Genomic DNA, 19,835 nt, shown 5'->3' with positions numbered 1-19,835 from the left:
TGTAGAAGCGGGTGCTTAGTTCCGGTGCAATGTGAGAGCGGTAGCTGGCAAACACGCCGAAAGCGCGCATCCATGATGTGAAACAGGTAATCCGGACTTTCCCGTCCTCCGGCTTAATGGTGACCTTTCCGTTATCGAACACCATTGGCATTTTGTAATCCAGTTTCTTTGGTTTTTCGACGCGGTTCTTCAGCAGGAGTAAGTCCAGATCAATGTATTCAGTGTGGTCGAGCAGCTTCTTCACGAGCTTTTTGTCTTGCGACGGAAAATGGTGCGGAAAGGGGGGAATGGCTGCGTTTCCGGCGGCAGTTCCCCGCAGAGGCCCCAGTCGGCTGAAAACGTCTGGACGTCTCCCAAGGCGCTCGCCGGCCGGCAGACGTGCTGGTAGTGTGTCCGATAATTCACTGCTAACAGATGATTGCGAGCTGCTACGCTTACCTTTTTTTGGACTGCGTTTACGCTTGCGGTTAGTGGAGTGTCCGATGTGATCAGTCTGGTGCACGATTCTTTCGAAGTCGTCACCAATCTGGATCTGCAGGTTGGAGGATGGAGACAGTGTACGAGGTGCCGATGGATCTGGAACTTTCTCCGGTGCTGATGGCGGCAGAGCAGGTTCCGGTGCTGGTGGTGCTGGTGGTGCTGCCTGTGGCGGCTGTGGGGGTGGTGGTGCTAGGCGCTCCATTGCGGCGAGAATTTTATCCAGCTGTTCCTGATGCTTTTTCTGCTGCTGCGCGAGCGATTGCACCGTCGGTTCCGGAGCTTCCGCGTCGCTCGCTGTGGTGGGGGGCTTACTGGCGGCGGTAGTCCGTTTCGCTCTGTTGGATGTCCCGGGCGCGCTCTTCGCTGGCTGCCGTCCTCGGTTGCCACGTCCAGTCATTTTTGGGGTGTAAGAAATGACCGTTAAATTTGCTTGAGATAATCGGATGTGGGTTTGGGGATCAGAAGTTTTTTTCGCTGAAGGTCACTGAGTACTTGATTGATATGCTATTGCCTTAGGTGCGGTGTGCAAAACATCGAGCAATTAGTCAAGCAATCAGGTCGGAGGAAAATTTCGACTGAAAGTAATATCAATGGGGTTGTGAGCATTAGACAGTTGGCTGATGGATAGCTAGCGTGATACGTAAATAGGTCAAGACAAGGATCTGATCTGTTAAAGAATTGTTTGTCGCTGCCGAAATTGTTATATGTTCTTAGAACTTCTCCCTGCTGGCAGTATCCCGAAGAATTACGGAAATTCGACGATGTCATCCGATCTAAAGCGGAACAGCTGACCAATGTAGCAATTTCAGACACAGTATGGAACCAAGCATCGCTACCCACGAAATTCGGAGGCTTGGGACTAATCAGCGCAACGGAAGTGGCATTAGCTGCCTACACCTCATCAGCCCACGGTGCTGTCGACATGGTGTGTAATGTCACCCGCAACGAAGCCATCAGAGACCGGTGTAACCACCTGACAGACATATGGACATCCCGCTTCTCTACCGAACCCCCACGCACAGAAAGTCGCAGGTTCCAGTCCGCTTGGACTACACCACAACACACCCAGACAGCATCCCGCATGATGGAGAATGCCGACGTAATTACCTCTGCCCGCCTGTTGGCTGCATCCTCATCGGAGTCGCGCGCCTGGTTGTCAGCTTTGCCAGTATCACTCTTCGGAAACCTATTGGAGGAGGCCCACTTACGCATAGCCGTTGCGCGACGGTTGGGAGCCCCAGTCTGCCAACAGCACATATGCCGTTGCGGTAACGTAGTGGACAGCCTGGGACACCATGGCTTGGTGTTTAAGTTAGCGAAAGGACGACATGGCGTTCACGCCGTGTTGAATGATGTGACGAAGCGAGCCTTCAACTCTGCACGAATACCATCGTCCCTCGAGCCGCTGGGACTGGACAGAGGAGATGGAAAAGGACCAGATGGAGTTACCGCTTTCCCTTGGAAAAATGGGAAGCCGTTAGTATGGGATGTGACAGTGGCAGACACGTTCGCTCAAACGTACATCGCCCGGACGTCACGGGTGCCGGGAAGTGCAGCGGAAGCACGCGAAAACCATAAGCTGGGAAAGTACGATGGACTTGCAGACCGATATGTAGTACAGCCGATCGCTATCGAAACCACGGGCACATTTGGACCGCTCACAAAGAAATTCTTCAAGGAGCTGTCGCGAAAGATTTGCGATTGTACGGGTAATCCTCGGTCAGGAGAGTTTTTGCGCCAGAAAATCAGTATTGAGATACAACGGGGAAACGCGGTCTCCGTTCTTGGAACGTTTAATGACATGGTTTAATGACATGGTTGACAACGAGGATGTGTTCTTTGCTTTTAAGCTAGCTCAACGGGAGTAATTGTTCTGTTATTGCTTATGGATGTACTGTTGTCCAGCTGGAGCATGATATGATGATTAATGGAAGAATTGTAATAAAAATTCCGTGCTGCAGGATCTGATTACAATAGTGCAGTCTAGATAGAGAGGCCAAGTGATTGCGTCTACCTAATTTAACATCGATTAGCAAGCAAATCGTCCTTTAATTACACTCACCCCAGCAATTCTGAATGGCTGCAAATATTTTCGCTGTTTCATTGTTATTGTGCAACCTTGCTCATGTTATGCATCCTTTGTCTTTCCTGTCAGCACGGACTAGGAAAACGGGCTGGGATTAATGATATCTGGCTGGGGCTTCCCAACGTGTTTTACTCGGTTGTCATATCAATCACCATTATAAAATGACTGTGCGTGCAGTTGTTGATTGCATCATCTGCACTGACCGATAATTCCTCATAAATAAAGTTTCACCGGGTAATCTGTGCACCTGTACACTTTAATATCTCCGCCATTCTGGCTTGAAAATTACTTAAATGTTTTCCTCGCTTGTATTCATGAATGAATTACACATTTAGAATATATAACATATGCAAGAAGTGAAGCAGAAAAAATGCCGGAAAGCGTACCCGCCCAGAAACTATCCGCAGCAAAAAATAGAGAATTTCCTAGAGTAGTATAGACATTTCTTCTTTAGCTTGGACAAGAACCACAAAAATGCAACACTGCATACGATATAGACCGTGGCAATGTACACGCAACGAATCGAATTTCTGATGAGAACAACATTAAGCAGAAAACGTTTTTCCACATCAGCATTCCGCCCGAAGGGAAGCATTTCTCTGTGATACACTGCAGTTGTGGGTATGGCATTCAGTCTTTTGAGTAGTTCCTGCCGATACGGTTTGGTTGAGTTGTCATCGACGAGAGAAAACCATACGGAATCGAATGCTGCATACGCTGACCCTTTTATCGCTCCCATCTGGTGCTTGGGCTGGTTATCCATATGCTCTTTCGACCGGAACGCATAGTGATTAATTCGCAGAATGTCCAAAGCGGGATACGCTGTGCCTTCTAGCGGATCCACTCCGCAGGAATGCACGGACGCCAGTCCACAGTGATCCGCTCGCCAGATCGATTTCCCCACCGCATGCCCACACCCCTGACCTTTCCCTGTTGGAGCACAAATCTCGTCGAATCGCTGTGGAAAATCTGGGTCAACATCAGGAAACGGTGCCCGCTTGGGATTTCGTGACGTCAGCAGTATGTCTTCGTTGAAGATCTCGTGCACAACAGTGACGCGGCTGTTATACGCATTCAGTGACAAGCGGACGCGGTTCTCTCGCTGCACCTTATTGGACCCAAAGCGAATGACCTTTACGCTATACTGACTGACGTCGTCGGCTTGGCTGCGGAGGAAGGCAGCGATAGTGTAATGCCGGGGTGAGAACATGAACTCGTCCACATCGCTGACCAGTAACCACTCACTGACACCGCGCATACGACTGTTGCAGTGGTTCAACGCCTGCCATTGACCTTGGTCGTGGTCGGTGTAGGAGTGGTCGCCGGGGCGGCTGCGACGGCGAAAATTCTGCGGGATAATCTCCACCAAATCTGGATAGCCCAGTGATTCGTATAACCTTGGCAGAAGATACACATCATCACTGCTCTCGTCGTCGAAGAAGATGAAGTGTTCCACGCCTTGGATGCGATGGAATTCGATCCATTCCAACAGTACTTTCATTTCGTTCTTAATCATGGCACACGCCGTCAAGAAATATTTAGGTTTTATTTCCAGGGGCATTAGTTGTTTGCTGAAAGAGCTGCAAAGGTCAGCCATGCGCAATAACAGGTCGGCGGTAAATTGGCTGCCTGCCACTTGAACTTGTTGGGTTAAAACGGCATGCGAGCAGCTGATGTCGAGCTGTTTCAAGCAATGTCCGCTGTCGTTTAAGGCACTGTAAACAATTCTGTATTGCGAAGCATATTCTGACAAAAAAATACTTCTTTAATGTAAGCTAACAAATATTCCTCCAATTGTAACTGGGCGACATTTTAATAAACGAAAAGTAGACTTGGTTATTTACACCAATATGTGTACGTATCCACAAAAACGCGACATGATTACTGTACCGGCAAATTTTTCGCATGGGCAAATTTTTCGCGATTACTGTACCGGCAAATACGGTCGCGACCGTATGTCCTTTGTTCGTTCATCAGCCATGTCGGTAAGGCTTTGTTAGTTCCTCCTAGTCCTAACGATATTTGCTGCTCCAGTAAACCATCACACCGAGCCATGAGATCGCTGCATTGGTGGCAGAATACGGATGGTAAAACTATGCACATGAACATCCATTTACGAAGCGATAACGGGCCAGAACTGTTATGACTGTACAAATAGAGTCCGTCAATGAGTGTCCAGTGGAAGGTCATCCCGTGGGCAGCACTGATCTGGCAGCCACATGCGTATCACAGGATTAAGTTCCAAAAGTCTGCATGAAATCTAGGAAGATCGCCGACTCATGACGACAGCCAGCATAGCACAACAATACTTAAACTTTCCTTGATAACACATGCATTTCAGGCTTAATTTCAAGGATTGCTAAACGATGACCTTGAAGCAATTTTTCGGTGTTCCTGTCATACTCCTCCAGTGAACGGGAAAAATTAAGAACGGAAGTATGAACACACAGTCGTATGGAACGGATACCAAATCAACAGATTAATACGTCATAATGAACGGCACAGTGACTCACATTCACAAAGAGAATAACGGTCATATTCTAAACCATTGCAACTGAAATACGTTGAGTTATGTCCATTCAGTTATGTATAATATAATAATTATTATCAATTTAAATTATTTACAAAGACATGTATTTATAATTTGTACATGCAGACTACGGTAACAGGGCCACTTTGATGGACTGAACGTTGTTACACTTACTCCATACGTAGTAATGTTTGAAAGAATATTTACTAATCAAGGATCGGATTACCCCGTTCGTGATCTGAAGCGATCGAGGGGACAAAACAATCAGCGGCAGCAACGGCAGACTGAAGTGCAACCGCGCATAACGCACTCGTTAGTCTGATGTTCGCAGTACGAACTACGAACTAGAAGTCATTGGTACATATTACATATTATTGTGTGTAACACTTTAACAACGCACAGTGAGATTTCCGGAGTGCAATGTTTGATCTTCTTTGAAATGTCAAGGTACACTAATGGCTTCGTCGTCTCCGCTTGTTTATTTGCTCAATGGCATATGCCGTCGTGTAAATGAATGACCGATACCACGCTAAGTGGACAAGGGCGTGGCACTCTAGCAGTCTGCAATGTGTCATATTTGTTCACTGAACGCGTAAGCTAACAAAAACATTTACTGTATTACACTTCAGTGTAGTGTAACAGAAACATGCTAAGTCGGCACGACTTATACTTGTATATGCTCATTTTTTGATGTACCATGTGTACTCCGTGGTGGACGTTGTGGGCCAGCAGGGTAAAATGCCAATGCGCCGAATACAATTCGCAATCAACAGCCATGTAAACTGTTTGTACTAGCTTAAGGACACATGGTTACGCTACGATGTAGGCCATGCGGCATGCCGTATGCGGTCAGACGAGCGGCAAAGCTATGTCAACCATGTTCTGTTTGTTATATTTATGGAATGCCAATTCTTCACGCCACTATTGTTTGCGAGTAAACGAATTTAAAGGCAGTAAAAGTAGCGTCCATGTTTTACAAGCATGCGACGCGGTTTGGGCAAATTTGCCGCGATGTCCCAATTTGTGTAGTACTGCAGTTCAGGGTCGGCGTGCTTCATATTTACCGTTACTCCAGGGCATTTTACAATACCGGCAGTCGAGTAGCGGCGATTTGGCGCATTTAACTCCAATGATATGTCTTGGGCGTTAAATTATTTGGTACAGTTGGAGCTGTGATTGACCAAGATTTTTAGTATTATTTTTTTAACATTGATCTTAATTATCATATTTCATTTCCCAACGTATTACGCTACAGTTTATGGTTTTCCTGAGAAGATCTTAGTTATTCTAGTCATTCATACTAACAATAGGCGAATTTTCTTTGTACGTATGTACTTTTTAACTGATATACCAATCTTTGTGTTTGCAACCGTATATTATGCCTCAGTGCCGGTTCCCTGTTTGGATAAAGAGTCGCAACAAAATCTGTAACGTTTACAAAATGTTTATTCTGCTACTGGCCTGAATGCTAAAGCAGACAGCCAATATGCAGTCTAGCAACTGGATCGGTCATTTCATCAAAATAACCGCAGCACTCACTGCTGTGTTCATTCTGTGTGAAACCGTACTATACCTGACCAATCCGAATAATCGATGGACACTGGTCGCAAACACATCGCTGAAGGACGGAATTTCTAATTCCCTGGTGTACCCGGCATATGCCGTCGACGTGGCCTTCCAAGATGTGGAAGAGTATCCATTAACCGAGCCTCTCATCGTTAATCCTCTGCCCAACATTATTAACGACGTGGTTCTTCCGCAAAATGACACTTTCTTACCAGTACATCTGGTTCGCTTCTATTTTGGCCTGCCCCATGGTGACAGTCACAGTTTCTGTTGGATCGACTGCATTAGCATATTATCGATTATGCTGTACGTCAAACCGTCCAAGATTTACATCCATACCAATTACCCCGATTACTGGCCGTTCGGCCGTTGTGATATGATTACGGACTGGTCACTCATACAGCTGGTGTACACGAGACAGCGCTTCCATCTCAGTGGCCGGCGCATTACGTTCTACAAACACGAAGCGGATGTCACCAAATACAGTGTGGCGTATCAGTACGGCGGCATCGTGCAGGATAGTGACGTATTCCATTTGCCCAAGATGGTGGGTAAGTTGGGAAATGCTGTAAGTTGTTCAGTTACATTTTTCATAAAAATACATTATTTTTTTACTAGGAAAATGCACTTTGGCGTGCATTGGCAGACCGGAGCGCAGCTTAGTCGCTTAACCATTGTGTTTAAACTGATTTTATTATCCTTTTCCGTTATCCGTGAAAAAGTTCCGTCTTTTAATAAAAGTATTCTCATAGTGTCAAAACATTTATAAAGTTTCTAACTTCAGAAATGATTCCTAGTGATCATACATACTTTAATCTCAAAACTTAATTTTTCAAGGAAAAACCGTAATTTCTTACTAGTGCATGCTCAAGCAAAACGAAACCCTTTCATTTGTGCAAATTTCGAACACATTTCGACATACTCATGTGACCAGTAATAATGACCCCCCTCTTTAAAGAAAAAAGCTGCCGACCTGACATTTTCAACACGCTGCTCCTGTCACCATAAAAACAGTGACCTAACTTTTTTACCAGAGTGAAAATGCAGTTTCTCCCCAACGGAAATTACTTCTATTTATTCTAAATGAGATGCGCATTCATTTCACAAAAAGTCACTTCACAGCTTTTTTTTGAAAATAATTATTCTTTTAGTTTGGTGAAAGTTTAGAATTTTCTGAAATATGTAATTCCGAACTGTTATTGATTTTAGAAACTGTTATTCAAAAATTGTTCAGAATGGGGCGCAGAGACTTTTTGTACTACGCTTCCCTTTGGTCTAAGCGATTCTGCGCTTGTAGTGCCGCCACACTCATTGTGTGCACACAATAGCAAAAAATTGCGTTGTAATGCTACTGTAAGTATAAAAATGCGTTAAAACTTACTGCTTGGGTCGCCAACTCAAGCTGCTGTAATTTATTATATTACTCTTGGCAGCTTTGTCCCGTACGCCGAACATAGGAATAGAGGAGCAGGTAAACCTAGATTTTTCTGGGTCAAAGCTAAACAGGACCTACGATGTTTTTTCGGCAATAATATATCCACTGCCAGACTCATGCCCAACTTTTCAAAAGGGCAGGTAGCGGGACTAATAAGAAAGTGTATGCGGGAGATCACGAATTTTAAGGTGACTATTGCTCCTTTTTGGTTTGATGTGACCTTTCTGTGGAAATCATTTTTACTTCCTTATATGACGCAACTTCCGACTTCCTTATATGACATCATTTTACTTACTTCCTTATATGACGACATTACTTCCTTGTATGACGTCATTTCTTACTTCCGTAACGGACAGACAGACATCACCTTTTTAATTTTGTCTGAATTAGAGGACCTGAATTAGAGTTGTTCAGTTACATTTTTCATAAAAATACATTATTTTTTTATGATTATGAACATTTTGGACGGCTGTACCTGACGCTGTTTCCCGGATACTGAAACACAGAACACTTATGAAACATGCCCGTTTATCTTATAGTGTACGGTAGTTTGTTCTACTCTGTAAGAAACAAGACGTTATCGCAAACAAGTCGATTAAAAATAATCATATACATTGTAAAGTAAACAAAAAAATCATTTGAGTTTTTTAACGTTCAAAACGAACGCTAGTCTGAATTCAAAAACCACGAAAAGCATTTTTATTTTTACGGAAGCTACTGCCGATTGCCGAATAAAGGTTTAGACCAATATTCAATGAATTACGCGTACGCGGTTTGCTGCTTTTACGAAACTAAAGCGGATTGTTTTATATTACTGCAAAGTTTCCCTGAATATGGAATACAAAGGTCTCGTTTTTTCGCAGAACTGTTGCGGGACTGGAAAAACAAGAAGTACCAGTGCTTACTGACTCGCGAAGACCACTTCATGAACAGCGGATTCATCGCTTGCCCCAAAGGTCACCCGTATACCCATGACGTCCTTCTCCGCTATCGCGACGACTATCGTGACCCTCCTGTTCTGTACAACAGTGCGGATGTTCCGTGGGAGATTTATAACAAAAACAAGGACTATCAGAAGAACTTCTTTGTGGACTACCAGATGGGTAACCATTCCTGGGATTACAAGGGTCCTATACGCTACAAGGAAATACCGGCATGGCATGCGTATTGGCACGGCTGCGACGAAAATGAGAAAAATACGGTGCAGTTGGCCAAGAATTCCACTTACTGGGAGATGCTGCATTTCATTTTGGCAGAAGGCCGGAAGGCTTTGATCGCCGTATTCCCAACTACAGTTAAACCTTAATTCGAAAATATCTTGAAGTTGCAAACTTTGCCGATGACGTCGGTGTAAGAATATATATATTCAACGGGAATTCGGGTTATGTTTGCGCAAGTGCTACGCCTAATTTGATATATTTGTAGTTCACGAATTCTCTGGAATGTGGTTTTATTCATCGATCCCACTCAACAAAACACAGTTCAGTGCTAAATTATTTCAAGCATTTTTTGACAGTATCATGCACTATTCAACCTTTCTTGAGAGTACACTTGAAGGATTTTTTTTTGCCGTCGAGTTTTTACCGGGCCAATATCGTGTACATTGAGGGTAAGGGGCGGCAACGGATTTGGCGGTAGTGTCGTTAATGAATGACAATATGCTGGCCGCTGAAACGTACGAATATGGTCCGGGTCGGGTAGTACTATATGGCGCCGAAACGATAACCTTTAACCTTTTGATTCATCAGTCGTCAATCAATCACAGAAAAGTAGTACTGTAAATAAAACCACTCGTCTCCTCGACCGTCGAAATACGGCTTCGGGGTGATCATTTGGACGTTCTGCGGATAGCGCAGCGCTACAGCACTCATCACATTCTGGTCTTTTCCCGCGTTCAGGCCATGCTCTAGAAAGTACCTCTGCATTGCATAATAATGCTCAAAATCCATATCTCCCAGGCCGGTTTCGAGCCAGCAACGATGCCGCCACCGATGTGATTTCTTTGCCCTTTCTGCAGCATCGCCGACGGTACTCCGTTACCATCGACGTATTCCGTCCTGGCATTAAACGGACGCAGCATCAAGAGCGTGATTTTCTTCGGATCGGTCAATCGCGCCGCAACTACTTTTGGATCAGGAAAAGCGCGCAAGACGGGAAGATGCTCCGGCGCTCGAAACGATCCCACATCGCACCACAGAAAATACTCGGAGTGGAAGACGTTCTCTTGTATCGCACGTTGGACAAACCGCCATTTCTCATTCCACACTAGGTACAGCTCGGGCGTGTGGTAGGTCTCCGGATCGGTCCACTTAATACGCCGCCACATATCCATCTTGGAGTACTCCCGGAATTCGTGCAGCTCCATAATCAGCAGACGTGTGCGGTTCATATGGGGTGCGCGCAAGGTCAGCAATTCCGGCGCCGATTCGGCATCGGTGAAAATGTACAGAAAGCAGGGTATCTCCGGGAGGAAGTTGCGCATGTACTGCATGTACGTGGTCTTGTCCTTTTTGGAGGGTATGTGGTAGTAGGCCGTGACGACCGTTACCGGAGATGTCAAAGAAGTCACAAAGACGTCCGCGATGTTGGCACGGAATCGGCTGAGCGCTACCGCGAGAAGCGGGTCGGTCGGCTCGCTTTGGAAGTTGAGCAAACACAGGCAGAACATAGTTATCGCAATCAGCACCAATACAGTCAGCTTCTTTCCACGGACCAGCTCACAGAGTATTTGGCGGATGGTGTTGGGAAAATTCCGTTTATAACATGCCGCCGTCATTTCGGAAAAGGTTTACGAAGATAGCCGGTGTTTGAGAGCAGTGCACAAAATCACAAACTTCATGAGACGTTTATACGAATTCTGCGTACCTTTTCTGGTTCTCGTTTCTAGAAAGTTCAATCAATCGAATGAACGTTTAACGGTCTGTAGAGTAGTCCTTATGTGATTACAGCACGTACTGTTTAAATTACGCATGGATTCATATTGATACTCCACAGAGGACGGAAAGCGTAATAAGCATCCTTATCATAAACACAACGCTGGCAACAACTGCTAGAATAGTTGCCAGCGTCCCACTCGAGGATGTATCACCGGCAGACGGCTGCTTGTCTAAATTAAGGATGGAAAGCAGCTCAATGTATCCACCGCTCACACTCTCGCTACGATGTCTGCGTTGCGCGTTTTCAACGGGAACGCCCGTCGCCGGGTCTGATCACGAACGTACATCATCGCTTCCTGTCTGCTGTATTGATCCAGTACAAAAAAACCATGAGACCGTTACTAATTTTATGCGTTTTGCACGCTATAAATACATAGACGGAACTGACATCGTGCACGTTTGTCGTGAATGTGCTTGTACATTAAATTTTGTAATGTAATCATCCTGTATGTGAACTGGTTTATTCAAAATTCATGTCGGCGACCGCATGAAGATTTTCCAGAACGCTTTTCCCCGCCGCCCCAATCAGCATTCGGCGATGCGGTTTATACGCCACCGGTCTCTCCCACCCAATCTCCATCGAACCGTTTGGGCTGTAATTAAACAAGACTTGTAGTATTGTTCATAGTATTGTTTCCTAATTTATGATTATGTAACAGTTTGTGGTTCCCATTTACGGAATCAAAAGTTATCTTATTTGTTCATACAACGGGAATTTTCTTTGTACAAGTACGTGCAGTAGTCGTAGTATGTCGGCTCTTGGCGGTATAAGCTAGCACATGGAACAATCGTTACGTTCGCAACCGTAGTCACGGTACATGCCACTAATATGCCGGTTCCCTACTGGGATAAGGGCGCAATAAGATCTGAAATGTTTACAAAATGTCTACTCTGTTAGCGATTTAAATGTTTCGCAACAACTCTCAACCAAGTTTACACCACCGTAGTCTCTTAAACCCTGCTGATTTTCCTTTGACCGGCATCGTCTAGAATGGACACAAGCAACTCTGCAAAGCCTGTATCCATCTCCCTTGCCTTGGTAACGTTGTAAGCACAGTCATGAAGGAACGAATGAAATGCCGGCTTCATGCGCCAGTTAATCTTCAGTTGACCGCCGGTAAAGTGTTCTATAGTCTCCCAACCGGGATGGTTAGCAATTTCGTCGTCGACATAAACAGTTTGTTTGTACAATGGGCTTTCGCTGTGTATCCGCCAGGGAACCTCCCCGCTATTGTAAACCCATGCATCGGGATGGTAGTCTGTATTATAAGCCCGCAAAACATCAGCAACATACGACGCTCCGCGATGACAGGCAAGGAATCCAAGATTCATCTTCTTGACATGATCCTCCTCTTTTGAAACGATGCAGTCGTAACCATTCTTGAGCTTGTCTAGCAATTCTACAACAAAAAATCCTTTTACAAAGAAATTTTTTCAAACCCGTTTTACATCACTTACGGGTAACATTGGGCAAAAAGAAAACGTCAAAATCAACCGCGATTCCTCCAAACTTATACACCGACATGTATTTCACAATATCCGCTTCATGGGCAATGAACTTGTCACCCCGGTTCATGCGCACACCATTCAGAACGAATCTTCTCCGACTGTACACCAGCTTAACACTCCTCCAATCCTGAATCAATCCATCGCAAGTGTCAAACGGCCAAAAATCCGGGTAGTTAGTGTGGACGTAAATCGTGTATTGGGGAGCGTACAGCATAATCGATAGCAGCGCCACACACTCCAGCCAGCACAGACTGTGCTGGTGTTGCGTAGGGGTTTCCCTGTACAGGCGCACCATGTGAATGGAGTGGACATTTGGTATAACGACGTCGTCAACGTTGTTCTGGAGTATTTCGTCAAACGAGGTGTCCGAGGTATGGCTGCGTTCCGACCGGTTTAAGGGCTGTTCAACCATGTATCCCGAGGAAATTTCAGACTGGTTCAACGAAACACCGGTCAAGAAGGAATACGTCGCGACAAACACGATAACCAGTAGAAAAATCAGAGAAATTGATCGAGTGATCATTGTGGCAAATGCGCGCTTTCTTGTTGGCGGTTGAACGCTTTGTTAGGGAGATGTGACAGTGACCAGCTATCTGTATGGTAAGGACCGTAAGGTTTTGCTCGATACTTACGTATTCATACAGACTGATACACTAAACTAGCGCGCATCAGTCACTAACAAACATTTGTGAGACAGGCAAATTTGATTCCTTCTGATAACGTACCTTGCTTTAAAGTCTGCTTGACTGTAAGGAGAGATGCACATTTCCGTAGAGGACAGGTAGATGTCCGAGTACTTGCAGAAGTTTGCATAAATTCCAGGTCAATACCCGCTTCGCCCATAGTCGCGTTTATCTCGCTCGAGATAACATTATTCTACTTAATTGTTTACACAAATGAATGTCCTACTTATGTTGTTAGTAGTGCATACTTAACAGGTTTCTCGATGGAAAACTCAACGTGGCCCATGATGCCGCACTGTTCTGGTTGTGATTTGTGCGCTGCAAGTGCTCTTATCAGGAAGGGAGAATAGCCAACGCCAGCGCCTCATCACGACTCGTACATTAACGTAAGGTAAAACACATGCACAAGTACATGCACATTTCAATATAGATATTTGCAGTTTATCTACAGATACTAGTAGGCAGTTTATAAAAATCTTCGGCAGCCGATGTTTCGATCCAGTACTGGTACGAACAAGGTAACACCAGTACAATGCATCTTAATAACCGATAATATAAAACTGGACAGCCATTTCTGGAAAAACTTAAGTTTAAACTTACTTCCACGGCAGTTAAACTAGGTATCGTTTGGAGCTTTGGATGATACTATAAAGTATAAACTGCCGCATTGGCTATGCTATAATACTACCACGATATCATGCCATTCTGCACAACAGAAAAATCATGCCTTATACGTGCATAAACGAATTTGATAAAATTTATAAATTAACGCTATTGTGCAAAGTCACTGCTGTGCCGCATTTCTTCGTCGGACCTGGTGCAACTGGGTAGTAGCGTTAATTTAGGCGAGCGCATTGCAGAGTACGTTGCTAATTGCTGTAGAGTCGAACGCGGCAACCGACTAACAAAATTAACAAAGCATAACTATTCTGTCCCCGAAAGGTACCTCGAAGTGCTTTAAAAAATGCGCTGATCTTTAATTACAAATTAAAGTTCGTTGAATTCACCGAAAACGGGCTTGGCACTCTGATACGGGTATTAAGCTAGTTACTACCTAATAACGTTGGAAGGTTTTAAAAGTTTAGCATTTAGAGAAAGGAAGAGGCGCATATAATCGAGATTAAAATGCTACTTTGTGCGTAATGTAACTTTCCAAATAAAGCGAGAGTACTCTGTACCGAAATAATCGATTCAGGGTAATGTCACGACTTGAAGGTGGCGGTAATATCTTTAATACTAATCCGCCACTGAGGGCGCACAAGATCAACTAAAAATAATAATATCAATAACATGACAACACTTATATACTGCTACCGCAGGTGCCATGCTGGACACTCAGGAAACAGGATACAAAGGTCACCACAGACATTATATCTCGTGACATCTCATGCAATACGCCACACCCCCTTTACTTCTGAAGTACACACAAAGAAGAACAGAATCTTGATAGCACAGTAGCACTTGCCAGGTATAAAAGTATTTTTCAGATAAAACCACGTACAATTGTACAGGTACACGCACAGGTAACTTATTCGCCTGTTACATTGCCACGCGCCGACCACGCTATCCCATCCTGTTTATCTTTTCTTCCAGTCTACTTGTGCAGGGATGCCTTGATTGTTGAGACAATAAGCTGATTAAACAAATAAACAAACAATCTGCCAAGCAAAGTGTATATTGCGTATATCAGGAGCCGGTACTTGCCGTATGTATCAGATATCAGTCGATCACCCCGAAGCCGTATTTCGACGGTCGAGGGGACGAGTGGTTTTATTTACAGTACTACTTTTCTGTAATAATGTGAACATTCTGCGGATAGCGCAATGCCACAGCACTCATCACATTCTGGTCCTTCCCCGCGTTCAGGCCATGCTCTAGAAGGTACCTCTGCATTGCATAATAATGCTCAATCCATGTCTCCCAAGCCGGCTTTGAGCCAGCGACAATGCCGCCACCAATGTGATTCCTCTGCCCTTTCTGCGGCAGCTCCGACGGTACTCCCTGGTCGTCGACGTATTCCGTCCTGGCATTAAACGGACGCAGCATCAACACCGTCATTTTATTCGGGGCGGTCAGTCGCGCCGCAACTACTTTTGGATCAGGAAAAGCGCGCAAGACGGGAAGATTCTCCTGAGAGCGAAACGATCCCACATCGCACCACAGAATTACTCAGAGTGGAAGGCATTCTCCTGTATCGCACGTTGGGCAAACCGCCATTTCTCGTTCCACACCAGACACAGCTCGGGCGGGTGGTAGGTCTCCGGATCGGTTCGCTTAATCCGCCGCCACATATCCATCTTGGAGTACTCGCGGAATTCGTGCAGCTCCATAATCAGTAGACGCGTGCGGTTCATGTGGGGTGCGCGCAAGGTCAGCAGTTCCGCCGCCGATTTGAGTAAATAAATATAACCAGCTCAATAAAAATTAGTTTGAACTGGTTTATGCGCACCTTTTTTCTGCAGCTCGTACCTGACCGCGACTGGCAAAATGTACAGTACTGTAATTTCTGTGAACTGTACAACTGTACGGTTTATTTCTTCTTAAAAATCGTTAAATTTCTGGATGAACCAGAGTCAACAAAGCAGAATGCGAAGCATGCTAGAAAACATGACAGGCCGGCAACGCACTCTTACCCAACAAAAAATTACTACTAGTAAAACTGGTAAAACGCATACCAAACAGCCCGTAATCATGACGCCATCACAGAAAAATAGTACTGTAAATAAAACCATCCATCGCCTCGTCCGTCAAAATACGGTTTCGGCGTGATCATCTGCACATTCTGCGGATACCGCAGCACCACCGCGTTCATCACATTCTGCTCCTTCCCCGCGTTCAACCCGTGCTCCAGATAGATCTTTTGCATCTCGTAATAATGCTCAATCCAGATCTCCCACGCTGACTTCTGTCCCGCAACAATCCCCGCCCCGATATGATCAACCTGTCCTTTTTTCAGGACGTCCGAGGGTAAGCCCTTCTCGTCGACATATTCCGTCCTATCGAACGGACGCAACACCAACACCGTTATTTTCTTCGGATCGGTCAGCCGCGCCGCCACTACTTTAGGATCCGGGAAAGCGCGCAAGACGGGAAGATTCTCTGGCGAGCGGAACGATCCCACATCGCACCACAGAAAATACTCAGAGTGGAAGGCATTCTCCTGGATCGCGCGTTGGACGAACCGCCACTTCTCGTTCCACACCAGATATAATTCGGGACTGTGGTAGGATTCCGGATCGATCTTCTTCACCCGGCGCCACGCATCCATCCTGGAGTACTCCCGGAATTCTTCCAGCTCCATAATCATGAAGCGGGTACGGTTCAAATGTGGTGTGCGGAGTGCTCGCAACTCGGCCGCTGATTCGGCGTTGGTGAAGACGTACAGGAAGCAGGGTATATTCGGGAAGAAATTCTGGATGAAGTGCATGTACGCTTTCTTATCCTTCTTGGAGGAGACGTGGTAGTAGGCCGTGACGACCGTTACCGGGGATGTCAGTGCAGTGACAAAGACGTCGGAGATGTTGACGCTGAATCCGCTGATCGTGGCATCGATCAGCTCGTCAGGCTGCGCGGTTTGGATGTTCAGAAAATACAGGGAAAACACTGCCATCACGATCAGCAACAACCCAGTTAACTTTTTTCCTCGGCTGAGTTCACAGAGGTTCCGACGGACGGTATTGGGAGAATTAAGTTTATGATACGTAGCTGCCATTTCGAAGGCAAAAAGCAGAATCCAAGAAAAAAGCGCAGGAACGTGGACATCACATCAGTTAAATGAAATTCCACTACTGATATGAAAATTTGACGGTCTGTACGGTTTACGAGTACGACTGCTGTATATCGTACTTCCACTTGCCGCTGATAAGATAAATAAACGCTTATAAAAGCACAGCACGTACCGTATAAATTACGTATGCATCCAAAGTCCACAGAGGATATAAAAAGCGCAATCAGCATTCTTATCATAAACACACACAGACTTGCGATGATGCAACGCCGGTAGAAGGCAGCTCTTGTACTGTTACTCGTACACTTGTGTGGAGGATGTGAAGCAGCAGCTCATTGTGCCCACGCTCTCACTTGCAACTGCAGCTGTGTGTGCGGTTTAAACTTGAACCCGCGCTCGTCTGATCACGTTCGCTGGTTGGCTTTTCTGCCTTTCTGGACAACTACAGATTTTTATTGATCCATTTATTAAAATCCATCAGACCGTGATTATTTTGCCTGCGATGTGAACGCTGTTGTTTTTCGTCATATCGTTCCAAGATAAACCAGATCGAAATTTCTCCTTACGCTCTGGAACGTGCGAAAGCGATCTTGAACGTGGGCCGTTTTATTGGAAATTCATTGCCGTATTCTTTAAACAGGAATTTGGTGGAGTTGCTGCTTGTTTTATGATTTATCCATCGGCATAAATTTCTGTATCGCAACTAATAATTTATAAATGCGAGTCATCGACAGACCCGATTAGGACACTTCGGCGTGGTTTTGACGCTCTTTAATCTTGCAATCAGTTATGTAATCTCCGTATGCATTGACCGGTCTTTTCGCGTGATCATCACAGCTGATAAGCATGACGTAATCCCGGACAAACAATCGATATCAGTCATATTATCAGATGCTCCGCAGCGACGTTGCATTCCTTGCCAGTGATCTTTCCATTCCGTCAAAATGGTCTCCCGCGCATCCTGCAGTATCTCCTGGAACTACGTGATCAAAATCCTATTGGCCACCGGTGTCTTCTTCCTGTTCATCTTTATCATGCACGGCTACGGCGGGGAATCCGCGCCCGGTGCCGCCGCGCGGTTGTGTGCCAGCGCCGACGCCCGGCAGCGCTGTCGTTTCCATGATCCCGCCGCGCAGAAGACGGCGTTCCCCAGTCACATGTTTGACCGGCTGGAGCGGCGGGTGGAGGGACGGTTGCGTGCGCAGTGCGGGAGTGGATCGTGGAATCAGACGGCACGGGTGTTGGCGCATGATTACGGCAACTCGCGGGGATTGGGGAATTATATGTTTATGCTGGCGTCCACCATGGGACTGGCGGCCTCCAGCGGACGGACACGTGAGTGGAAAATGAAAATGTTTCATAAAAAATTATAATGTAGCGGTGCAGTGCGATAACGGTATAACGAATGATTTCTAATAATGTGATTTTTTCATCTTTTTGTTGATTAAAATTTAGTTACTTATTTATTTTAAATAAATTTAAATACTTATTTAATTTAATTATTTAGGATTCTTTATATAACTATAATTTTATTTCACGTTTTTTTTAATACATATTTATATAAACATTTACCGTTTTCACCGTAATAATGTTTGAACTTTGAACGAAATTTACCTTATGCGGCAGATTTTTAAGATAATAATTTTTTGCTTCCGGCCATTTGAAATTATAAGAAACACAACACACGAAAATTATTAGAAGTGTGTGTAGAATCATTTTTAGTATTACAGCATAGCGTTTCAATGATTCATGTTTAATGATTTTTAAACTATGCAATCTGCGGTTTGAAAAACACTGTCATCTAATCCAGATTTTCAGATTTGATTAGCCGCTATTTGCTTAATTATATGGCTACATAATGTCAGTAGATAAATGTGCTTTGGTCCCAAATTTATACGTTGCCGGTACTCTGCAGCGATTCTGGACGACGTGGGCGACCGGCTGAAGATGTTCAAGAACTTCTTTCCCCGCCGCACCACCCAGGACCGCAAGGCCGCCGCGTACGTCACCAACATGCCACTGTGCGGTTTCTACGACCCCGGGCTCTCCCCCCGCCTGGCCGCCAACACCACGCCCTCCCTCCTCCTCAGCGGCTACCTACAATCCTACAAATTCTTCCTCCCGATCCGCGACACCATCCGCTGCCACTTCACCTTCACCCCCTCCACCTACACGACCGCCGTCGCCGCGCTCAAAGCCCACCTGCAGCCCTTCCCCGTGGCGCTGTTAAATTCCCACCGCTTGATCGGCATGCATGTGCGCCGCGGGGATATCGTCCCCGGGACGGCGTCCCATAAACAAGGCCACACCCCGGCCTCCGACCAGTATCTCGTGGACAGCTACGACGCCCTGAAAGCGCAGTACCAATCCCGGACGATTTTCATCGTGTTGAGCAATGATGTGCGGTATTGTCAGCGGTTGTTCGACGGGAAGGGGAATATCGTGTACATGGAGGGGAATTCGGCGGAGGTGGATTTGGCGGTGCTGACGCTGATGGACGATATTGTGCTGACGGTGGGGACGTACGGGTGGTGGGGAGCGTACCTGAGTGATGCCGCCACGGTGCGCTATTATGATCTGTGGCCGCGGCCCGGCTCAGCGATTGCCGCGGAGTACAACCACACGGATTTCTTCCCGCCGCACTGGACGGCTGCTCATTGATGACTGATCAGTATACTAAATTTTTTTATTTTTTTATAATAATTTGTGTTTTATTGAAGTGGCGGAAACGCCGCACCTTGCTGATTGCGAATTTGTGACGATACTGATGATCCATGGGACCACGGTGTGCCAAAGAAGATGATAAACAAAAAGATTGAGCGGTTTGTGTGACCGGCTGTTCGTGGGTTTGCCCGAGGCGCTGTTCACTGATCATCACTGCAG

The 19,835-nt window shown here is 45.6% G+C and overlaps 4 protein-coding genes across 5 annotated transcripts; 2 read left to right on the top strand and 2 right to left on the bottom strand.

The window, feature by feature from the left end:
* The first annotated feature begins 6,206 nt into the window (after positions 1 to 6,206).
* Positions 6,207 to 9,558, top strand: LOC129595992 (uncharacterized). Its single transcript, XM_055493135.1, has 2 exons — positions 6,207 to 7,213; positions 8,961 to 9,558. Exons 1-2 carry the CDS (start codon positions 6,562 to 6,564, stop codon positions 9,401 to 9,403), a joined length of 1,095 nt encoding a protein of 364 aa, XP_055349110.1. The 5' UTR covers positions 6,207 to 6,561; the 3' UTR covers positions 9,404 to 9,558.
* Positions 9,539 to 17,114, bottom strand: LOC129596026 (uncharacterized). The gene is given in 7 exon segments (XM_055493180.1): positions 9,539 to 10,040; positions 10,043 to 10,882; positions 10,963 to 10,980; positions 12,069 to 12,433; positions 12,492 to 12,975; positions 15,032 to 15,355; positions 15,930 to 17,114. Coding segments are annotated over 7 exon segments (3,129 nt in total). The 5' UTR covers positions 16,836 to 17,114; the 3' UTR covers positions 9,539 to 9,848.
* On the bottom strand, positions 10,895 to 13,453 carry LOC129595993 (uncharacterized). 2 transcript variants are annotated; one of them, XM_055493137.1, is made up of 3 exons: positions 12,492 to 13,258; positions 12,069 to 12,433; positions 10,895 to 11,626 (listed from the first exon to the last, which is right to left on the bottom strand). In XM_055493137.1, exons 1-3 carry the CDS (start codon positions 13,063 to 13,065, stop codon positions 11,579 to 11,581), a joined length of 987 nt encoding a protein of 328 aa, XP_055349112.1. In that variant the 5' UTR covers positions 13,066 to 13,258; the 3' UTR covers positions 10,895 to 11,578. The 2 variants fall into 2 exon arrangements, with proteins under 2 accessions (XP_055349112.1, XP_055349111.1); XM_055493136.1 differs by lacking the exon at positions 10,895 to 11,626 and adding an exon at positions 13,268 to 13,453 and having other exon boundaries at positions 11,649 to 12,433; positions 12,492 to 13,135.
* A 159-nt stretch (positions 17,115 to 17,273) lies between the features above and the next one.
* On the top strand, positions 17,274 to 19,771 carry LOC129595991 (galactoside alpha-(1,2)-fucosyltransferase 1-like). Its single transcript, XM_055493133.1, has 2 exons — positions 17,274 to 18,287; positions 18,868 to 19,771. Exons 1-2 carry the CDS (start codon positions 17,897 to 17,899, stop codon positions 19,611 to 19,613), a joined length of 1,137 nt encoding a protein of 378 aa, XP_055349108.1. The 5' UTR covers positions 17,274 to 17,896; the 3' UTR covers positions 19,614 to 19,771.
* Positions 19,772 to 19,835: the final 64 nt, after the last annotated feature.

Source organism: Paramacrobiotus metropolitanus, unplaced genomic scaffold (assembly GCF_019649055.1).
Source record: "Paramacrobiotus metropolitanus isolate TYO unplaced genomic scaffold, Prichtersi_v1.0 Parri_scaffold0000085, whole genome shotgun sequence".
NCBI lineage: Eukaryota > Metazoa > Tardigrada > Eutardigrada > Parachela > Macrobiotidae > Paramacrobiotus > Paramacrobiotus metropolitanus.
This window is presented reverse-complemented; position numbering and strand designations above follow the sequence as displayed.

Bases quoted from the DNA above. Each gene is read 5' to 3' on its own strand.
- LOC129595992 (XM_055493135.1), top strand. From the start codon at position 6,562: ATGCTAAAGCAGACAGCCAATATGCAGTCTAGCAACTGGATCGGTCAT. The intron at 7,214-8,960 runs GTAAGTTGGGAA...GTTTTTTCGCAG, and splicing joins CCATTTGCCCAAGATGGTGG to AACTGTTGCGGGACTGGAAA.
- LOC129595993 (XM_055493136.1), bottom strand. From the start codon at position 13,065: ATGATCACTCGATCAATTTCTCTGATTTTTCTACTGGTTATCGTGTTT. The intron at 12,434-12,491 runs GTAAGTGATGTA...TTTTTGTTGTAG, and splicing joins CTTTTTGCCCAATGTTACCC to AATTGCTAGACAAGCTCAAG.
- LOC129595991 (XM_055493133.1), top strand. From the start codon at position 17,897: ATGGTCTCCCGCGCATCCTGCAGTATCTCCTGGAACTACGTGATCAAA. The intron at 18,288-18,867 runs GTGAGTGGAAAA...GGTACTCTGCAG, and splicing joins GGCCTCCAGCGGACGGACAC to CGATTCTGGACGACGTGGGC.